At 38.9% G+C, this 23,314-nt stretch overlaps 1 protein-coding gene across 3 annotated transcripts in view; it reads left to right on the top strand.

The window, feature by feature from the left end:
* LOC146558303 (uridine-cytidine kinase-like 1) overlaps positions 1 to 23,314 on the top strand; it is a 29,587-nt gene that overhangs the window by 916 nt on the left and 5,357 nt on the right. For 2 of the 3 annotated variants that reach the window (XM_085246538.1, XM_085246540.1), the window contains exons 2-10: positions 1,560 to 1,768; positions 7,715 to 7,821; positions 8,183 to 8,353; positions 12,160 to 12,231; positions 16,603 to 16,792; positions 16,884 to 16,945; positions 20,712 to 20,731; positions 22,369 to 22,467; positions 22,880 to 22,973. In XM_085246538.1, coding sequence (XP_085102664.1) covers positions 1,560 to 1,768; positions 7,715 to 7,821; positions 8,183 to 8,353; positions 12,160 to 12,231; positions 16,603 to 16,792; positions 16,884 to 16,945; positions 20,712 to 20,731; positions 22,369 to 22,467; positions 22,880 to 22,973 — 1,024 coding nt within the window. Of the gene's footprint in view, positions 1 to 1,559; positions 1,769 to 7,714; positions 7,822 to 8,182; positions 8,354 to 12,159; positions 12,232 to 16,602; positions 16,793 to 16,883; positions 16,946 to 18,887; positions 18,905 to 20,711; positions 20,732 to 22,368; positions 22,468 to 22,879; positions 22,974 to 23,314 lie in introns of all 3 variants that reach the window. The other variant, XM_085246539.1, reaches the window with a different exon arrangement.

Genomic DNA, 23,314 nt, shown 5'->3' with positions numbered 1-23,314 from the left:
TTGGATCCTTGCATACTTTGACGCATATCAACCACTCAAAAAATTGATGGTTACTGTGAAGGTGTTCTTTTAACTTGGCTGCACTGATTGTAAATAAAATACAAAGTTGCATTTAGTTTGTATTTACATTAGGTCAGCGAGTTATCTACGTTAGGTGTCTATCTTTACAGGGACAAAGATGTGCATGAAGCACAGAAGCGGGAAAAACCCCCAAAAGGAAATCCATAAAATCATAAATCAGCCTAAAAAGTGTTACATTTGCATAATGTTTTGCTTCTGCAAAAAGCAACCTATTGCCTATTTCTGCAGGCTTACAAGTTAATATTTAATGGCCTACCTTCTCTGCCATTGAGCTACAGCATTAGACTATAAATAAAAAACGGACATAGCCAGTAGGTGGTCATCCACTGGTTAGTGAAGTGAAACTTTGTGGTGAAGCTTTCACACTTGCTTTCTTAGTGTTCTAAATACGATCTGAGAAACTGACTGCATGTTCAAACTGTAGTGACTTGTAAACCATAAAGTCCAGCCAAATGATGACAGCCTTACTCATGTGAATGGTGGCTCCCCACCCAGTGTCATGCTGTGTCCAGGGCAGCGGTGTGATTTCCTGGGGAGGGCCGGCAAGTTCCCCCTTCCTCCCCCTCAACCACACCGACAGCAGATGCTTCCCTGTGAAGAGGAGAGTTCATAGAGGGTCTCCGGAGTGAGCAGAGACCCTCTTCTCTCTCTGCAGGACAACAGTGTATCTGCAGGTTCCCAAGAGTTAATATTTTGAATATATTTAGCTAAATGTTTTCCCTTTTTATACCCATTTATAGCTTCACATCTTTGAGCTTCTTTTGGTTAGAAAAAGGCTACTTTTGACACAATGGTGGTCATAAACCTGCAGATATGTTGTAAAAATGAAAATGCCTGTATTGGAGCAGCAGCGGGGGTCCACTATGAGCGAACAAGGCATCTCTGATGGCATACTGCAAACACAAACTGTTCAAAAAGCAGGCAAACATGAGGACTTAGCCTTAGTATGAGTCTAAAAATTACTTTAAATGATCTCACGGCACTTTGGAAACATCCCACAAGTGTTTCTTTGCTTGCCTAAAAATACGCAAACAATCTGTTTTTTGGTGAAAGTCAAGCCGCACACCTGAAATGTAGAGGAGTGTTCAAAATACAATGCCCTGTGGTGCCCAAACATGTCTCTTCTGTTGGTGTTATTTGAAGCTGCATAACTGCATTGCTGCTGTGATATGATATGACAGACCCACCCCTGTCCAGTTTTTTCCATGGCGTAAATCTCACCCATATCAGATCATATTTAGATTCATTAGTGACTCTAAATTGGATGTAGGTGTGAATATGAATGGTTGTCATGTCTCTTTATAAGTCCTGCCCCATCACAGCCTGGGGACCGGTCCAGTGTAGCCTTCAAGGGACACATTGCGTGATATATACTTATTTACATGTGAATCCTAGTTTCCCATTAATGTCACCTGTTAATTAAAAACCTGTTAAAAGGGTTAAATGTTGCTCGCTTACCTTCCTTTCTTTTACCCCAGTGGAAGTGGTGACGATTCCTTGGATGGCCTCTCAAACCATGTCCCCCGCTGTCCTTTGACCCCTTCGCTATCGCCACGAAAACGGACTACAAGCCAGTCCAAGACAGAGCCTCCTCTGCTGAGGACTAGTAAAAGGACGATCTACACTGCTGGCAGACCACCTTGGTATAATGTCACTGGGACAACCTTCAAAGAAGCCTTCGTTATAGGTGAGAGAACATCTTATTTCATTTAAATTGTTTAAAATTATGCCAAGCATTCTCCTGGCATTCTGATGAGGAGGAAGTGAATGCCAGAGTCTATCAATAATATAGCTATCTGAGTTTTTCCAGATTAAAAATCTCAGGTGCTTTCGTCCGCTTCCTGTAGCTAGTGCATTAAAATGAACATTATACCTGGGGACAGAATCATATTATTATTTTTGACCACCATGGTGCTGTTGTTGAATGTAGAGCCCCCCCCCCCCACCCACACACACACACACACACACAAAAGAAAAAACTGGTTTTAGTTGTCAAAAAAAATTGTAACAGGCGCACTATCAATAAAACCAGTGATGTCACTGGAATTTGGGAGAAGCTTTTGCAACTGTGTTGTACAGATGCAGTCAGCAGATTCTGGTCAGTCTTTGTTTTATTCCCAGAAATATTTGCCTAACTCATGCTAGGTAATGCTGTGTAAGTATTTGGTTATCAGACCCGCGATAATGTGGCGTCTTTTCTTTTTGTACAGCCACTGAGGGAAAGTTGGCTCAGCACTCGCTGCTGGTGGAAAGGAGGCATATGTGAGATCTTGTTGGCATTTAAGTCTAAACACTGCTGTGCCAAAATACATCCCTAGTGCGATGTTTGCATGGCTGCTGGTTCTTAGTCTTGTTACTTGATAAAACAAATAATTATTTACCAAAATGAACTGACATTTCAGTTATCTTGGGCAGCAGCTTTGCATTTTCTCAGACTGAAATCTAACATTTTCATGAGGCTCTGGGTGCATTGTGTGTGCATTTACAGCAGGCTGCCATCTTGCTGATCAGCTCAGTAAAATATCTGCATCGGGACAAGTCCCAGCAGCAGTAAAATGAGCGTGACAGAGACACTAAACCTGTGTGTGCCTGTGCACGTTTAACAGCCGCAGAGCCAGCGTACCGTGGTTAAACGCATCAGACTGGCATGACTGGTGATAGGTGGAGGGAGAGGTGGACATTATCTTTAGTTGGCAATCTGTTACCGTCAATGGCGCGCAATGACTGGTTACAATTTCACACTCGACTGTACCGTGGCCCCCAATTTAAAGGAGCAGTCTGTGTAACATAAGGGGGACTGTGCTGATCTGGTCCCAAGAAACAATGGAGAATATAAAGTACTGGGGTTGCAGGAACAGATGGATTTAGGGATGGAAGCAAAAGTGAATGGCAGAAAAACATTGTAAAGCCTCATAGGTATCAAAGGTGGCTGCTGTCTCTACAGTCTGGGTTTATTGCTTATAGAAAAAGCAGTTTTATCTGTTTTAACAGGATTTTCCAGTGGCTAGGCTTTGCTGCTGGGTGACGTGCTGAGAATTTCTTGTCTATGCAGGAGCTTGTGATACTTTGGATTAGCTAGTATTTCTAGAACATCTTCAGAGCTGTAATCGGGAAATAAGCAGCCCCACAGTGTTCTTTGACCGGTTTCCTAGTCAGCAGTTTCGACCCCGATGAGTCTTATCAGGGCAAAAAAAAAAAACAACCCATTTCAACATGTCACCAAGAGTTGTTTATGTCGTTGAAGCAGCTCTGTAGGCTATTTCTGTTCCTGTGTGCACACACACACACACACATGCACCAACAAAGACACAACAGCAAATTCATCCTGCTTTTCACCCGCTCCTGCCAGCCAGCAGGGTGTTCTGGCCCCGTTCCCAGGATTGTTTTCCTGAAAGATTGCTGTTTTGGTCTTTAACCCAGGAGGTCGAGGGAGGTGAGGCAGGGATTGACTTTTATTTTAGACATCTGTCCCATTGGTTTCATGTTTTCTTTTTTGTCTCTCAGCTCAAAATATGTTTGCGTTCACAGATTTTTCTGCACTCTTAAGCATAAAGCGTGTTGCATGATTTTTGTTCATCGCCATCACGTTCAGTATTTTTTAACCTCACATCCAGATGATGGCTAAATGTGAAGCAGAAAGGACACGTTTTTCCCCCCCCTAAGCTTTATTTTCATTTTTAAATTGGAAAACAAACAAAAACAAACAAAGCAAAAAACAAACAAACAGAAAACTCACAACTATGGGACAGAGCAAGTATCAACAAATAACCACAACATGGCAGGCCATTGTGACCACAGAAGCACTCCCAGGTGCACACTCTTGTATCTATGCCTTTCAAGGATAACCTCAGACATCTGAAAACCAAACACAGAAAATACAAGCATAATAATAATAATAATAATAATAACATAACAACATTGATAATTACATAATTTTAAAAACAAACAAACAAACAAAAAAGAACTCAGGAGAAAAAGGGAGCAAAACAGAAAACAGAAAACACATCATGTGAACCCCTCCCACCATCCCCCCACCCCTTTACCCCTGTATGGCTCTCAACCTCATCACATTCGTGTATCCAGACAGCCCATATTTACACCTATCTATAGAAACTCTCATGCACAGGAATCAACATCCCCCACGATAAAACTGCAGCATTCAGGAAATCGAGTCAGGAAGGCCTAACCGGGGATCAAATCAAGGCAGACCCAAGGGGATTTGCGTCATCTCTATGATCTATTAGGTCCAAAGACGGTAGTACTGCCAGGAAGGGCCCCCAAATTTTTTCAAAGGTTCCATATTTCCCTTTTACATCATGCAATATCTTCTCAGCTGTGCAGTAGGACGCTAGCTCGTTAATCTAGTGTCTCAATGTTGAAGAATTTTCAGATTTCCAATGTAGCAGAATACATTTTTTCACTGCAGTACTCGCAAGTAAAATAAAATATTTGTTATGGTAATTCACATTGATAGAACCTGTGTCACCTAGAATCCATAGTTTTGGGTCCAGTTCAATTTGGATCCCCATTACCCTTGAGATTATTTCAATGGCCTGTCTCCAGACCTCTTCACTGGGCAATTCCACAGCATGTGCAGGAGATCACCATCTGTTACCTTACATCTCAAACATTTGGGGGAATAATTATTATCAATTTTATGTAACCTATAAGGGGTGTAATATATCCTATGAAATATATTAAATTGCATTTGCCTGTGATTTGTAGAAATTAACATGGTCTGTGCCTGTTCCAATAAATGGTGCCATTCTACCTCTTCATAGACATGGCCCAGGTCTGTCTCCCATTTTCTTTTTATAGACGCTTTGTTATGGTCAGGTAACTTTTCATTGATAATAGCATATATAGATGATGCTATTCCTTTTATTGACTTCCATGGTTTGGTGCAAAGATGCGTTTCAAGAAGAGTTTCTTTTGGTATCTCGGGGAATAACCCTTTGGATTTCTCTTTGACCCAATCTCTTATTTGTAGGAATTTGAAGAAACTTTGTCCTGGGAGTTTGAATTTTTCCTTTAGTTGTTGAAAGTCAATAAATGTATCATTATTGTATAAGTCGGCAACAGTTCAAATATTTCTGTCCTTCCATCCCTGCAATATTGGGTCAGCAATATGATGAGAGAGATCAGGGTTGCCACATAGGGGTGTCCTTCTAAGAAAAGAGATATTTATTTTCAGAAGTGAGTGGGATTCCTGCCAGGCGCAGAAGGTGGTTAATATTATCAAATTGTTTGTGAGCTTGGATAGACATTTTTTTGTACCTAAAAATAGAACATCTTTTAATAGTATGGGGTTCACCTCATGTTGTTCTATTGGAACCCATCGAACCTCACTCCTCTCTGCATGTAGCCAGATCCAAATTGATCGATACTGGGAGGCAAGATAATAGTTCCTAAAGTTTGGTAAACTAAGTCCTCCCCTTGATTATGGGGCCTGTAGGGAGGAGAGTTTGACTCTTGGATTTTTCTTTTGCCATATGAAAGAAGTTATAAGTTTATTAAGCTCTTTGAAGAAACTTCTAGGAACATTTGTAGGGAGACATTGAAATAAGTAAATGAACTTAGGCAAAGTGTTCATTTTAATAACATTAATTCTCCCTATGAGAGATAATGGAAAATCCATCCATCTCTGAATGTTAAGTTTGGTTTGCTCCAACAGTTTGATATAATTTAGTTTGAACATTTGATCCTCGGATTAACCAATTTGTATACCCAAATACGTAAAGCCATTATTACGCCACTGTAATGGGTCAGTAAGAGCTCTAATTTTGATAATTGATTTTATGCTTTTATCTCACCACCTGTCGGCATCTGACAGCTGAATGTGTCAGTGATTAATGAAAAAACCAATCAGCTATTAAATAAATAGTGACAGCAGTTATTAAGGCAGCTGCAGTCAGGTTAATTCTTGATATTGAATACATTTTGATTTTGCATTTATGTTTTGGTGTCGTTTCACAGATAATTTGAATAGAACTGTATAATGTGGTCAGGGGACATTTGCTGATAGCAATCAGAGCAGTCAGAGAAAAGATAACATGTGTAACAGAAGTGTAACAGTTTTAATAATGGAGCATGTGGACATCTGTGTCAAACAAACTCATCAGTTCATTCAACATATGTTAGGCTTGAAAAGAGCTTGAGAATACCAACCGTACAGTTAAACTTATTGCATAAACACTTGTTGTCTCGTGGTTTTTTTCTGGGTCAGAATGCTGTGGTGACTACATATAAGAATGATTAGTCTTCATATAGTCGCTTAATAGAAATCTGTGCATTTTCCTGTGGTTTTCAGCTGTTTAATGAACAAAATAGTATTTTCTGCTTTTTTTTAAATGCAACAAAAATCTATCGGTCTGGCGATTTTTAACTTGAAAGCAGTGATAAATAGATGATTGGGATGATTGTCAGACATGATCACCTGGGTCATAATCTGCACGGTGTGTCCAAAGTTGTAAAGAGAACGCTCTGTTTATGTGCCAGGAAAACAGAAAATGAATCGGAAACAGAAGCAGTGTACCAGTAAGGTCAGGAACATTGCAGTCTGTTGTCCCATAACAATTTAAAAAAAGTACTGGATTAGGATTATCTTTAGCTGACGTCGTAACATTTATCTCCAAACTTGGATGTTGGAACACAGGAGTGATGTCACTCCAGTGTGTTACCGTTTTCCAGAAAAAGCACAGAAAACAGGATTTGTGTTGGTTCTTAGCAAGGTAGATCCATTCAGGTATCACTAACAATATACATAAATGTTTTTATACTCGTTTTGTTCTTAAAAACACCACCACAGCGCATTCATGGATAGAGCTCGGTCAGTGCTCGGAGTCCCAGCCAATCATTATGTCTGTAGTGGACCAAGAAAGTTAAACAGAAAAATGTTTTTCCTCGGTTCTCAGGAGGATGTGGCTTATTTAGTGAGTCACAAATACATAACAGTGGCACTGCAGATTAAAAGTGTTACAGTTGTATTACTGTTTGTGTTCAGTGCCGCCAACTTGGATTGTGGGGCACACGGGGTTGCTGAGGCTTTCCAAGTGGGAAATCAAGCAAGTAATTTTAACTGTGAAATTCTGACTTCCTAATTTATTACTGTCAGTGGCCTTCAAGGATTGAAGGATATTTTAAAACACATCTTTCCATTAGTCAAACTGACCCAGTAGTGTCTGAGATAAGTCTCCCTAATTATGAATGACATGACTTTTTTGCCTTTTAGATAAAACTGCATAACTGTGACTGACATTCATATAATAGACTGAGGTGCTAATTTATTAGAGGGATGTCCTGCGTTTTTACTCCTGCTGTCCCTGATATCAAGATGTTGAATAAAATGTTTCTGCATGAGTTTTCCTGGGTGCCTTTCATGCTGCAGTCATTGTTAATCCCAAGTATTTCATTTATTCCTTTTCATGCACCTCAGAGAAGTGGTGGAAGAAATTATGAGAAGTAAAATTATTATCAAAAGAATTGTGTTGGACTTTTGACTTAAAGAAAAGTATCCAGTGAAAGCTTTGCTGTCTGCTTCTAATATAACAGACTAACGTTTCTGCACTAGTCGAGCAGATTGTCGTTATCCATCAGTAATAGTGTTGTGATTCTCTCTCTCCATCGTTTTCAGGTCTGTGTGGAGGAAGTGCCTCTGGGAAAACTACAGTAGCCAATAAGATAATTGAGGCGCTGGATGTCCCCTGGGTGGTTCTGCTTTCAATGGACTCTTTCTACAAGGTACAAAAAGCAGCTGAAAGCACTGAAGTGTAAATAAGTACTGTGATTAATAGCATTTTAGCTCATTAGCAGCTTTAGTGCTGCAGTCAAGACACACTATTATTTCACATACTGTATTTAAGCCACAATAAGTAATGAGCTTTTTGATTTGAAAAGAGTCTTGCTGAAAATATAAATTGTACTGCTTAGCCCTCTGTGACTGGATATCTGTCATCTCTCAGATTTTTTTTTCCAAGAAAACAGATAATGCAAACTGGCCGGTAAAATCCATCTCAGGCACCTGAAATACCTGAAACCAAAGGGCTCAGTTGGTTTGCAGTGTGTGAATTTCCTTTCTTCTTTATATCTCTTTGTCATTCAGGTGTTGAATAAAGAAGAGCAGGAGCTGGCAGCTAAAAATGAGTACAACTTCGATCACCCCGATGCCTTCGACTTTGAGCTGCTGGTCAACATCCTGAGAAAGCTGAAGAAGGGAAAAAGCATCAAAGTGCCAGTTTATGACTTCACCACTCACTCCAGACGCAAAGAATGGGTGAGACCCTCTGATTAACTTTAACACTGTGTTGGGTCGTGATTGAAAATTTCAGTTTCGTGATTGAAACTGAAACCTTCCCCCAATCGGAGCACCATTTTTACTGTCATTTGCATTTTTAACACAAACTTTCCTCCAGAGGTTTTACAGCTTTGGTTGGTTTACCTCTGTGTTTTAATTCGTCACATTGTGCTCTGTACTCTGGTTTAAAGTGGGGAGGGTTCAGTTGAGAATAATCTGCTTTTTGTTGTGAACACTTTGCAAATTTCAGTCAGTCATGTGATCAAATCCCATCCACAAAGTCCTCATGAAACAGATTAAGTGTAATTGATGATTACACTCGTAAAGCATAACAGAAGATGTTTTTCCCATAACTTTGCTTGGTTGGTCTTGGCTAGTCATCTGCAGACGTCTCCTATCCAAAGCCCCCAGGAGTGCTTGTCTCAGGAACATTTTTCCCAGGAACTAAAAGGTCCTTCAGGCTGCTGTTTGTTTGTTTACACAAAGATTAGGGATGCTGGTCTACTGATGAAGGATCAGCTGTTTTGACATGCAGGACTGTATAAATGTTAAACCTGATATCTCAGCTACCTGTGAGACAGACAGAGAGTATTCACATTCACTGCTTTGTTCTCAGCACCACTTCCTCTCTTCACTCACAGTCTTTGACATTAGATCTCTGAGATATTTGAATGCTAATCAATAAAATCAAATAAAAAAAATCTCCTTGAACTTAATCTTCAAAGTCCAAAAGCCCGCCCACCATATAGATCAATTTCTGACTTAGTTTTGAGCTCTTTTCATTTTTGCGCTGCTGTTCTTGGTCTTGTTTCTGCTGTGCTTTTTTTTTTTTTTTAAAGTGGTTCTTAATGTTGTTGTTCCCTCTCAGTTTTTAGGATGCCCACTGCCAGCAGGCAATGTCCAGTTTAATGTTTTTCCCCCCACTGTCTCTTATTGGCTTTTTAGGTGCAAAGGTTTTCATGGCAATCACAATAAAAGGCGCTGCTGTTTTCAGCTTCTCTTCCTCCCAGTGTGGGTTTACTGTCTGGGTGGGGACATCGTGTATTTGCAGCCTGTGTGTGTCATAGACATCTTCACTCAGCCTTTTAAAAAACAGTTTAGGCTGAATATGTTATATTTGATATTTGCAAATGTGCTCCTAAATATATTCGACAGGGACTATTTTTCCAGAGGTCTCAGATGCAAGTGAACTTCTATTGAATTCTGAACCTTTCTGTTGTTTTTCCATAAAAAACCCTCCTATGCTTCCTTTAATGTGAAAACACGATGTTGACAGGAAGAAAAAAAAAACTTCATTTGTGACTTTCATGTGATTGGTGCAAACTCTGACCAGAACAGAGTCATCAGTTATGCCTAAGCATGAGACACCAGCGAGGTTTCTACAGTGGGAAGACATAGAAACACTTGGTCTGCTCCCATAAACCACCTACTAGTCCCTGCCTTACTCCACATAGAGGAGTAGTTTTCAGTGGCGTTGTTGCTTTAAACTAACTTGTGAGCTATTTCAGCTACTGAAGCTGATGACTTGATAAAAATGTGTATTATTAGAATATTCCCAAATGTGTCAAAGTCGTGAGAAGAGAAGCAGTTTTCCACTCACTTGAGTTCGGTTAGTTTAGTGTAGTCTGTCTTCATTGAAATAAAAGCACTGAACACTTGAGAGGAGAAAAATGAACATTACAGCTACAAATCACCTAACACCTCCGGGGATGCTTCAGTTATTTAAGCTGGTGAAAATTCAGATGCTTGCTAATTTGCTAATTATTAAGGATTTTAGGGTACAGTACATTAAGCCCAGCATCTCCTCCCAGAGGCATTGTGAGGAATCAATCAGGTGGCATAGCTCACTGTCTATTTTTCTGCGATGTAATTTCATGGCTGAAAGCCACAACACCACATGGGAAATCGCCTCAGATCTGAGATCATTTTATGGGCCTTTTGTAACGGGGAGGATGTAATTAAGACTCAGGCCTCAAGGGTGCCGAGGGCCATCAAGCTGCAGGCTGTGTTTATAAAGCAGTAATACAGATGGACAAGAGCGAGCAACTTAGTTTTTCTTCTTTGGTAAAACTTTAGGTCACATTCCCTCTCTCTCTCTCTTTCTTTCTTTCAAGCACTGGCACGTAAGTATTTTAAAGAGCCACTAAATCATCTCTTAGTAAAGAAGGAGGAAATGAATAAATCAATAAACACTCATCTGTTTGTTTAAAGTTCACTTTCTCTCAAACTGTGCACACTGCCTCTGCCTCTCTCGCCGCTCTTTCTCAAAATCAATAGCAAAGTGTTCAGCCTATTGACTTTAGCATGAAGCTGGTCGTGGAAAGGTAATAGGATTGTGACATACTCTGCACCATTTTGTCTGCGATTGAATCGGTTATTAACCTCTTTCTCAAACGCCTGGTAGTAAAACTGGTTCTGGGTGAGTTTCATCAGATAAGTTAGTAAAGCAAACATGGGTTGAGGTTGTGTTTGTGCGTCAGTGGCTGTATGTCATGCACACACATGCAAGTGACAGTGTTTAACTGACATCTGTAAAAGTCTGAAGGCAAATAAAAATCATCTGTAAATGTGTTTTATGCTTTCATCTTATATACAGTAGATTTGTGTTATCTTGGGCAGTGTCTTTTATCTCATTTATTGCACCTTACCAAGGATATTGTGTTTCCTTTAATTTAAAAAGAAAAAATAACTGCTTAAGTCTCATAGTTTTCTTTGGTTTACGTTGAGTTAATGCAGGAATCATGTTTATCTGAAAGCAGAGGGTTTCATGTCTGAGAGCAGGAGACCAGATTTGCATATGTCACAGATTTCAGCAGTGTGCTGTCCAGGCTTGTGCATCTGGCAAGTCATAGTTTCACAAAGAAAACACAGACAACCCACAAGTTTAAACTTATTGTTCCCAGTTCTGTATGTGACCAGGACAATTTGACAGAATCAAGTAGATGCAGGCTTTTTTTTTTTTTTAATGTTCATATCCAGAAGAAGAAAAGCTTTTCTATACTCTGTTTAAGTCACAGTCCAAGATGTGGCCAGATGTTTGGGTTTTTGTGATATCACAAATAGTTTGGAGGACAATTTTGCAACTTACAGTGGTGCTGTTTGTGTTTTTGAACTTGGATTAAACCAGAACTCATGTGCCTTGAAATGTAAAATATCGCATAGATTCTTCATATATTTCTTTTTATTTTATTGTTTGTACCCTGACTCTCACCCTCTGACTCTGAATTGGATAACCAAAACAAAAAGTAAAGGTGGATTATTTCAATTTGTGTGGAAGAAGACTATTTTACAGACATCTCTAATTCTCTTCGATCCATAGTTAACAGCTTAAATTTAACTGTATAAACAAAACATTCGATTTATTTTTGTGTTTCAAAGTAAAAGGACATTAAATGACCAGCATGAAGAATGAATACTTTAAAAATATATTTGGGTAAAAAAAAAAGGAAACAACTTTTTTCTGACCTTCAAGTGTATTTTTTCTTAATTAAAACGCATCCGTATTGTATCATAAATGTTTAATTTCACACTCGTTGTAGCTCATTAATTGTGACTAATTTTCATATCCTCACTTATGACACTGAAATTATTTTTAGTTAATGAACCACTTAGTTCAAGGTGTCCACACAGTGCGGGGTTGGAGGATTTTGACCCCTATCCCTTTGTAACTAATAACCTAAGAAACATTGTGTTCACCAGTACAATCAACATGAACACACTGCAAGTGCAGCTTCAAGTGGGGGGAAAAAATGTGAACCTGTCCTTAAATTTGTCCTCTCTTACAGAAAACTGTGTATGGTGCTAATGTTGTCATCTTTGAGGGAATCCTAGCCTTCGCCAACAAGGAGCTGCTCAAGGTAAGAATATCAGTATCCCCTCCACTCTGTTTTACTTTTCTTTTACATTTTTCTTCCTTAGAATATTTCGAATGTGCGTGTCTGAGGCACCAACAGCCACATACCACATCACTTAAATCACCTGTGATGCTTGGATTGAACTTCAGCTTGTTGTTGATGCTAAAATGAGTTGTTGAGATGTGATTGGCTGGTTAGTGTTAACAAGAAGTTGAGTGTATGTTCATATTTATGTCATAATAATAATAATGGTTATACATTTTATTTATAAAGCACCTTTCAAGACACCCAAGGACACTTTACAATAGGATAAAACACATAATGGAAAAATGACAAAATGAAGAACAATAAAACAAAAGCACAAGATAAAATTAACAAACAGTGGGTTCACAGTGAATATGCAGATTTGAACAGATGGGTTTTGAGTTGAGATTTAAACTATGGGAAAGGACCAGTGTTCCTTATATCTGGGGGTCGAGCGTTCCACAGCCTGGGAGCAGAGCAGCTAAAAGCTCTGCTTCCCATGGTGGTGAGGCAGAAGGAAGGCACAGCAAGCTGGATAGAAGAATATTGAAGTGAGCGGGCAGAAAAGGTGGTGCTTAACAAGTCAGAAAGGTTAAGGAGGTGCGAGGTTATGAATGGCCTTGAAGGTGAGCAGAAGAAGTTTTTATATTATCCAGAATTTCACAGGGAGCCAGTGAAGTTCCTGAAGAACAGGGGTGATGTGCTGGTAGGAGGGTGTGTGTATATTTATCTGGACTATAAAAATAAGATGTGATGCAGAAATTGACTCAAATTAAGCTTTATTTTAAAAGTTTGCTTTTTAGGCTCCTAAAGCTGATATTTACATCCATTTTTATGGATGTGTAGAGAAGACTAGTGCTAGGAGGCTAAGGAGACATTGCCATCATTGCAATGCTCTTGAGGGTCAGAGGGAATAAACACTTATAAAAAGAGGCATTCTTCATTGCTAATCAGTCCTGCAGTCGCTCTCTCCAGCCTCTTCTATTGTGTATGAGTGAGTGTGAGAGAGCAGGAGAGCTGGACTGTGATGATAAGACAGGCAGCCTCTCCTGAGACCCGGCTGTGTAGCTGATTACCATCTGATTAAGTTAATAGCAGTCAGCGTCTCATGTGATCAATGGTGTTTTTTGTCCATTCTTGTAATTGAATTCAATTACAGCTGCAGATCCGATATGCTAATAAAGAGGTTTCCTTTAAGAAACCAAGAGGTTGCAAAAGGACATGGTTAATAATAGGATTTGGTGCTTCTCTCACGCTATCAAACCATTGTGGTCAGTGTTGCAGATCATTATGGAAGACTGCTTCATAGTAGGAGGAATTTTCAGTTATTGTGATGAAGCAGCTTGTTTTTCAGATAATTTATTCATTGGATTTTCTAAAGATGTCATGTTTTTGTCTGTATGTTGTTGATCTGAATTTGAATCATGATTGATATATGTATTTTCTAAATGTCAGTAGCTGTTTTTGCAGATTAAATTTGCATATGTTTTATAATAGATCTTTTCCATCTCGCTTCCCCCGTTCATTTATTTAGGCTTAATAAAACACTACTAGCACAGAAAAATATTATTTGAGTCACTACATCAGTGAAGGGTTCATTCAAATGATTTTCTTGGATAATACACACGTGCCTTCCATATTATTTTATATTTTATTTAAAATCAAGTTGAATTAACTTGGAGTCCTTATCTTTCTATCCTGTCAAACACAAACAGTGGCTGCAGTAATGCATTTGTCACATGAGACAAAATAAATCTTAAAGAATTTTATTTTCAAACAATTAGAAGCCAATCAAAATAAAACTTCAGTTGTGCCAAATTCTGCTCTGTAGCTGTTCTTGTTTTGGTTTTTGGCTCAAGGTTTCGTCTTACAATACATAATACACAAAGTAGGTGCACGTGGTACCATTAAGACCATCTTATGTGAGAATGGACATCAAATGGTCTTTAAAATGACATCTGACCTGTCTGTGCTAAAAACAAAAGAAGTAGTTCCTGAAGTCAAAGCAGTGCTGGCACAAACCATCTGCATAGACAGCGTTGGACACCGAGCCAGTGGTGTTTTTTCTTTGGTTTTTCATTTTTAGGCATACTTCCAGTAGAAAAATGTGCAGATTTAATTTAAAAAAATAATTGTTTGAGATTATTTTTTGTTTGGATTGAACAATAGTAAGTGTAGAGCAAAAGATTTTGTGTATTGTTCCTGATACAGATATAGCTTTTCATTTTTCAGTTGTATTCATGCCCAGTCCTGAACCCACCAGCAATATTGTTTGTATGATATGTTGTGTAATCCTGCACTTGTACTTAAACCAAAAAAATCCACAAATTTCCACCTTTTCTTTACTATATCATAAATGTCATCAACGAATCCACAAATTTCCCTGGTGTTCATTGCTCATTGCACATTCAAGGCTTGTAGCTGCATCAAAGGAAAACTTTCCAATTTTCCAGCCTCATCACTTTGGCAAAAGAAAACTGGGAGCTTTCCTAGGTTAGGAAATGATCTAGAGCCACAGCCTTGCTGTCTAACCTTTGGGACCAGGCCACTCTTCATTCACCTGCTCCAAGCTGACAGCACTGCTTATCCAGCAACCTGCCACCTTTTTGGTTGGTCAGTCTGTCAGATTTACAGCAGCCTGAACTGCCAGCCAGTGGCTTTTTGTGCAACTGAGTTATAACTGCGCTCCCACTGCCGTCCTCCTCTAAATCACACACAAGTCATCTATAGTTCTTTGTGTTGCCTCCTTGTTGTCCCACCTTTGTTGTGATGCTGCCCCATTGATTTTTGTCTTCTGTCTTCTGGCTTTGCTGAATTGAGGTTCAGTTTAGTGGAGCTTAGTTGGTGCATCGGGGCTGACTTTCTCTTTGAAGCTGCAATGATAACTGGTGTTTCCTCAGATTCTTCAGCATGTCCCGACCCCAGCGTCAAGCTTCCGATGTAAAAATGTCAAATCATTGAAGCAGCTCAAAGTGCCTTTTCACGGACACTGACTTTATTGAGACTGAAAAATGAAGTCTGTGCAATTTGTGCTCTTTACTTCCTCTTCTTCTTTAATACATTTATCCTTCTTGTGCAAGATAAAAAATACTATTAATAATATTTTTCACTGAGAGTCGTGTTATGTTATTTTAGTCGCATATAAGGATAAAAAATGGAAATGGGACATTTAATGTCCCACTTTAAATTCTGACTATATCAAGATCAAGTGTTTACTGCAGAGAGCTGGGAATATAAAACACTCCCTAACTGATGGGTAGTGACATTTGTTAGAAGCGTTCAGGCTTTTAAAAAAATAAATATGCAGCTCTCAGGAGTTGTTTCTGTCATTTTTACTCATGCTCAGACAGTAATCTAAGGCTATCAGAAAAATAATGAATAAAACATCTTTCATTCATCGTCTTCAGAAATTCTATGAACGGAAACTTTGTTTTGGCCTACAGAGAACTCTTCAAACATAAATGACTGCAGTGTCCTGCACTACAGCCACTAGTGTATCACCAGAGTTTCTAATTAAAAGCACATACACACACCAGAGCTACATTTCAGGGGCAACTGTGGATCAGGAGGTCATTGATGATGAGGAAGGTTTGTGGTATGATTCTTAGCTCCTTCAGTCTATATGTCAAAGTTTCTTGACATACAGTCAAGATATACAGATATAGAGTCAAGTTGCAACATATTTCACCTTAGAGAAGTGACCTCAGTGGATCCAACAGTACTCTGCATAAGTAAAGTATGTGTAGCGCAAAAAGAGATGCCTTTGAATGGGATTCAGCCTGTTCACATAAACTCCAAAGTTTTATGTACTCAGCCCGACTAACCATTATTTACAGGGAAATGGCCACAATAACAGAATCCTAGGGGCGGACATATGTTAACAGATGCTATTAGAGGATATAAATATGTCCGCTGCCAGCAATTTAAAAAAAAAAGTACTGGACCATTGATGGAGCGTCTTGTTAATGTATGTGGGTGTGTGATGCTGTTATCGATACTTTTGCAAATCAAGGAGAACTTGCAGCTTACTGTAGTAAATGGGGCACAGGTGCTTAAACTTTAAGGATACCCAAAAACTTTGCAGGAAAAGCCTGCTACTAGTATTGATATAAAACCTGAACTGGTGGTGCCTTTATGGGGCCAGCACCTTAAATGTATTGACCCCATAAAGAGTTACAAAAATATCCTAATATCAATAATGATAGTCATTGTGTGTAATATGTATATACATATACAGAAACATGAAATCACTATAAAATGATCAAATAAATGCAGCAAAAGCAAAAAACTGCGCATATAAAAATGTTACAGGTCGATGAGTGATTCCTCCTTTTGGCTTTTGTCTGCCAGCTTCTGGACATGAAGGTGTTCGTAGATACAGATTCAGACATCCGCCTCATACGGAGGCTGAAGAGGGACATATCACAACGTGGACGGGACATCAGCGGCATCATCAAACAGTACAATAAATTTGTAAAGCCAGCCTTTGAGCAGTACATTGAGCCCACTGTGCAGGTTGCTGACATTGTGGTTCCCAGAGGTCAGTGGCAGTATTTTTAGTTCACCATAGAAAAGCACAGGAGCGCTCTTCTCTATCAGCACTTTACACGTTGCTTGTTTTTTATGTGCAGGTGGAGAGAACTTTGTAGCTTTGGATTTGATTGTTCAGCACGTACACAGTCAGCTGGAGAAGGTAAGGAATGTTTATGATTTTGTCATTTGAGGATGTGAGGGATTACTTTGGAAAATTGCAGCTTTAATTGCATGGGCTTATAAAGGATACTATGATCTGTAGTTTCTGCAGACAGGTGGAATGTATTAAAGCTGGCATTAACTATTCCTACATGTTTAGATAGAGCTTCTTATATTTTGCTGACCGGCTTTCACTGTAGGTACATATTCTAAAAACTCTAAGGTGGGAATGCCTTTATGATTACTTCAGCACAATCTTTTTTTAACCTTTCAAAGTAAGTGTGGTGCTGGCTGGTGTGGAATAGTGTGAACATGGCCTATGGGGCGTTGACTGCAAAAGATTCTTCTTTATTTATTTTTATTTTGGGGGAAATGATACAGAAATAAAAGACGGAGGCAAATTTACCAAAACATCCCAACATCTAAGATTCATCAGACATGTCAGGTCCATAGTTGGGACAAACAATAAGGTGAAGTTTGATTTTTTTTTTTCTTTTTTTCACCTATTATAAAAAAGAAAATGAAAAACACACTTCACTTTAATTTGAACGCTGGCACCTTCATGGTAGTGACACACACCACTTGACCACTTGCAGGTGTGCATTTGTCCTGTGCTGGATTGCCTCTGTTGTGCGAACACAGCAGACTTTTGACTTGAACTTTTGAAAAATTGGAAGAAGTTGCAGGAATTTAAACCTGGTGAACAGGATGGGCTGTGGACAATAACACGATGTCACATGCTGCTATTTTTCCCGTCTGATGGTAGAGCACATTAGCTGATGTCATATTTTTCTCCTCTGCTTTAGTAGTTTGGATGAAGTTAAGCGACAGTGGCCTTTATGATAAAAATAGTACTAAAAGTAATTAAGGGTACTAAAAATCAGGAAAGTAAAATTCCTGGACACTTTTCCCTTTTGCCATTTGAAGTGATGGAGGAAGATTTGTGACGTCTTTTTATGCTTTTTTTCCTTTTACACCTCGTGGTTAGAGGTCTTAAGTAGGTACCTTAAATTAATGACCCTTTAAGGAAAGATCGTGTCCTTCATCTTAGCTCACCTCATTGTTCTGTCATCCACTCACTTTTTGATCTACCGCTAACAATGATCTGCTCCACCTTCAGCACATTCAGTCATGGTCGGTGCCAGAACACCCACAGCATCTGTCACATTCACAGGCGTGTGTGCAGTATGTAATAATGAGAAATAGACGGGCACACACAGGTCAGCATGTATATTTTTCTCTTTGCCTTTACTAAAATTACTAAAATATGCCTTTTTTAAATTAAAAAACACATTCATGGTTATATTTATATGGAAAGTACAAACGTTGGCATTATGCGCTTTCCTTTGTTGGCCAAGGAAAGAATACCAACTCTTCTTTGCCTTCTGAACTGTATTACCACTATTCTTTGCTTGTGTTTTAAATCATTGATATATAAAGGACGGGGTGGCTCAAGACCTTTGCATAGTGCTGTGTATCCAGAAAGTTGCAGATTTTTAAATCAGTACTTCTGACACGACTGTGGTTTTAAACTACATTATTTCGCACTTGGTCATATAAGATTGACAGCTCATGAAATAATTCGCTTGTTTTCACTTGTTGTTTCTACAGTAAAATGAAGTGGTCATAAAAAGCTGATATATGACAGTTAAACTCTTGTCCAGCCAAACATGAAATTAAAGTTCACACTTGAAGTGTTTGTCTGTTCAAATGTACGACTCTCCACAGGCAAACATTTATTGTGTATTGTGAATTTTTTGTTTCTCTTTTGGGAAGAGGTTTATGTTGTGAATGATCCTTTTTTTCTGACAAGCCGCTTGTCTCATTTTTTGTTTTTTTCTTATGTTTCTCGCTGTTTGCACACACGTGTCTGTGTGTGTGTGTGTCTCCTTGTACGTGCACGACCCCTCCTCTCCTGGCTGAATGCTGTGTAACCATTCCAGCGTGAGATCACTGTGAGGTATGATTGTTGGTGCTTTTTTTTTATTACCACATCCTCAGAGTCATCTTTTTTCTGCTCTTTTATGCCACTACATTTTCAAGAATGCCTCACTCTTTTATTTGCAAAGACTAAACTGTTTTGTTTTTACTACAAACTCATACACATGTCAGTGCTTCACCTGCCTTTTCACTTAATTCTGTTTTATCCCGATTTCATTTCATAATGGTCAGAGGGTTATAATGATTTTATCATCTCTGTCTCTGTTTAATCTTTTATTTGTTTTACTCAGCAGAAATATTTGAATGTATTCATTGTGAAAACACCTAATCAGCCTATACTTTTCAAGTCATGGATTAAAATAAAAACATGTCATTAAACATCATTTAAAGCGTCATGACCAGTGGCACATTTTGTGTGTAATATTTCTTGTACTGTCATATAACTACGGTATATGACCTGAATAGTGAGTTTAATAGTTTCCTGTAAGTCACTGGAAACCATTGATCATAGTTTAAGTTTAGAAATTGTGATAACAAGTTAATGAATGAGTTATTCACACTTGTTATCTTTTATTTATTCAGGTAAAAGTCTCATAGAGATCCCAGAATTGAAAAAGAAAATGAAATTCCCTTCATTTTGTCCTGGTAGTGAATAAGATCAGAAGCAATCTGGAAAACTATCATCTAGTCTGCTAATGCAGGACAACAGGCAATATTTGAGTGTTTTTGTAGAGCCAGGTGCTATCCACTATGTAATACTGTCTGGAAAATAAAACAATATTGAAACAGGATCTATCTGAGCCAAGACTTCCTGTTCTGTGAACTGTTTATTTAAGCTGCTTAAATATTTAGATTTTAAAATAGAAAGAAAGGAGAAAAGCAAAATCACTGAGAAATGTGTCTCTACTCTCCACATGAATTGTATGCAAACACATCCAGCACAAATGTGATTGGTCAGAAGAAGACAAGTCGTTATGTCCTGTCTTCTATTCTGGACCAACAACCTGTTTTTCATGGTTATGAACTTAGGCAAATTCTGATTTGGTTCTCTCAGACATAGATTGGCTAGTTTGCTGAAGTTCCTCAGGTCATGTTCACACCTAACCACAACAACATGCAGCCAGCTCGGCGAAGCCTGTGCCAGTTCACATCATTTAAAAAAACAGAAATGGGACATGTTTTGGTCCAGAGGCACAGAATAGACTTTATGGTGCAGGATAGAGGAGAAAGATCAGTTTTTGGTGTCCACAGGATGCTGTAAACTTGCAGAAAAGCTGGAGTGGAGACCTAAATTATGTGTGATCACAGATGGTCATGTGCTCCTGTATGTGTGAGATGAAACCTGCTGAGAAGTAGAAGTTCTTAGCTTCAGTTCACCCTTGAACGAAGATGAATTTGCAAGCCTACTTCAGCTGAAGTTTCAGTGGGTTAAATGGTTCAGCAAATCTAAGGTCAGCTCTTAGATGGATTTGTTGAATGTGGAGAAATTCCGGCTGCCCTCACAGCTTTTACTGAAACTAATCCCAGTTTCTGAAGTTGAGTCACCTTAAGCGAACCCCACTCATGAGATAAATTGAAGTGAGCGTGCTCCTCAGTGCAGAGCTGGAATGTGTTTTTTCGGTGTTGTACAGCAGCAATGTGGTGAAGCTGTTTCACTGCTAATACTCTTCTCTCTCTTCCTTTCTCTGTTTTGTTTTTTTCCTCCTCTTGTCCCTTTGTGTGTGTGTGTTTTTTTTTTTTTGTTTTTTTTTTCCTCCCTGTGTTTCCTCCTGCCTTCACCTTTAAACACTTAATCTCACCAAACAAATATCTGTCACCTTCTTCAGAGGAAGATGCGCTGGGATATGTGAGCCTCACCTCGTGCACCTTTTTTCACTGTTGTAGTCTTTAAAGATACAGATTTGTAGTCTTAGATTTAATGCACTCAAGCCTTTTTAACTTGTTAAACTATGCACTACATATTCTGACTGTAGTTAAACCGACACGTTTGCTGGGTTTGATTCCACAAATGTCACAGTTCCATTAATCTAAGCTGTGCACAATTAAAACAAAGCATGCTGTATTTTTCAACAGCAGAGTGTGCATGAAGCAGAATAGTTTCATTGCTCTTTAGTATTCTAAGTAGCATGTGTTTGAAATGGTATGCGCCACATATGCCAAATTTTTAATTTTTTCATGATTGCTTTTATTGTTTTTCTGTTTGTGGCCTCAAGGTCATGGCACGCATTGATTTATTTAAGTGCAAACTTTTATCTGGCATTATGATCAAAACGTTCTGAGAACAAAAGCCTTGCTAGATTTAAGAAAGCTTCCAGTGCCACGAACAATGGAGCAATAGAGTTGAAGAGTCCACAGTTTCTAAATCTAAAGACTCTACATCAGGTGAAAAGCCAGGGCAGGATCAAGTCCTTCATTTATTGACATGTACTTTTGCACTCTGAATTTGCCCCTCAGAGCGATGCTGTCGATTCCTGAAGTGTCTGAGGGGGAACACTGATTTAAATAAAGCAAGGCTTTTAATGCTGTGTTTCTAAAAGTCTGGCAGCTGACACACAGAATCAGCTTCTTTCTCGACTTTTGCTTTAAAATCAAAAAGGCTTGTTAAACCGTGTAATGTGGGGCGAGTTACACAAAGATGCCTCATGCTTATGCTGGGGTGGCCAAACGCTGTAATCCCGTAGAGCCGCCCGCTCTACATGTTTATCGTTCGTGTAGGAAGCAGTGCCACTGACATTAGTCCTGATTATAGCAGTTAATATCTACACAGACTGGTGAGATGGATGGACGCCTTGGCTAATTTATTTAAAAAAGGAAACTCTGCTCATCAGTTAACCTTAAAATGTCTGCTTTGCAGAGCGTTTGGTCGTTGGTGTTTGTAAGCAGTGCACTCTCTGTAGTGGTAGGACTTAAGATGTTTGCAGCTTCTTAATATAACCTCTTTGAGCATCGTTCTGTGTCGTGTGATTTTGTGATTATTGGTGTAAAAAGTTGCTCATTGATTACAGATTTGATATTTCAAGGCAGTTAATGAAAATGACACTTGAACCTTTTTTAAACAGCAGATATGAGAACTGATGTGCATCTATTGAAGCCTTTCTGTTTACATCAGGGTAGCTCTGGCTCATCGGTCAGCTGACTGATTACATCACTATGCTGGATGATTATTAGATGTCACTTAAATATAAAAAAAACAAATAAGTACAAATTAAATCAATTCCTGAATTAATGAAATGATTTTAGGTTACATTTGTATTAGTACATATTTGAGCAGCTGTACAATACCTGGCATTTTGAAATATTTGTTACAGAACCTACAATACTAGTTTGTTTTCAATATTTTCTTTCAGAATAATAAAAAAAGAGATGAAAAATGAACTGATTGGTTCTGATTAGTTAACCTGCAAATCCAGTAAAAGTATTTAGTTGAATGAATGTAGACACGTCTCTTACTTTGGATGCATGAATGTGTTTTGTTTGCCGCAGATCGGCTCTGGCCTCAGCTCACCAGGGTCAGCCATTACCCAAAACCCTCAGCGTGATGGAGAGCACGCCACAAGTCCGTGGCATGCACACCATAATCAGGTCAGAACGAACACTCTTTCATACGCTCATTTCACAAGCAAAGTCTTGTTAAAATTGGCCAGTGAGTAGGATTTAGAGACACCTACCTGTGAAGCTGCAGATTTGCAACCAAACCACCTCTTGTACTTTACACGTTTTTACAGGCCTACTGTGGGCACCACTTCAAAATAAAATAAGAGACAGGACCTTTCTATAGTGACAGTTTTCTGAGCTATAGAGCCGCTGCAGTTGGGATGTGGATCACGAGAAGAAAATATTTAAAAGTTATTTCTTTAAAAATTATAATCAAACAGGAGCTTGCTAGTGTAATGGTGCTGACTTTTTATTAGGCCATAAAAAAATCTTTTCTTTTTAAAAAATATAAAAAAGCAGAGGGTCATCCTGTTTGCATCTGCCGTCTGTGTTTGTGTAGGAACAGGGAAACTAACCGAGATGAGTTTATCTTCTACTCCAAGAGATTAATGAGGCTCCTGATAGAGCATGCCCTCTCCTTCCTGCCTCTCAAGGTGAGTTTTTGCATGAAGATTTTTAACTGAACTCCTGCTCTTACTCCTGTAGAGCAGCGGTCCCCAACCCCCGGGCCTCGGACCGGTACCGGTCCGTGAGTCGTTTGGTACCGGGCCGCGAGAGTTGAGGCTCAGGTGTGAAATGTATGGTTTTCAGGGTTTTTATCGGTTTTCAGCGTTATTTTGTTATCGTTTTTATCGTTTACTCTGTTTTCCTGGGTCTTTTCACGTGTGTTATGAATAAATTTTCTTTTTTTTCAGTACCGGTACTAGTTTTATTTTGTTGTATTTATCCGCGACACCTTAAAGGCCGGTCCATGAAAATATTGTCGGGCATAAAC

This window comes from Mchenga conophoros, linkage group LG15 (assembly GCF_057382185.1).
Source record: "Mchenga conophoros isolate Kocher_MC1m ecotype Shallow Benthic linkage group LG15, M_conophoros_male_GT1.1, whole genome shotgun sequence".
Taxonomy (NCBI): domain Eukaryota; kingdom Metazoa; phylum Chordata; class Actinopteri; order Cichliformes; family Cichlidae; genus Mchenga; species Mchenga conophoros.
Note: the sequence above shows the minus strand (reverse complement) of the source record. Positions and strands in the feature narration are given on the sequence as shown.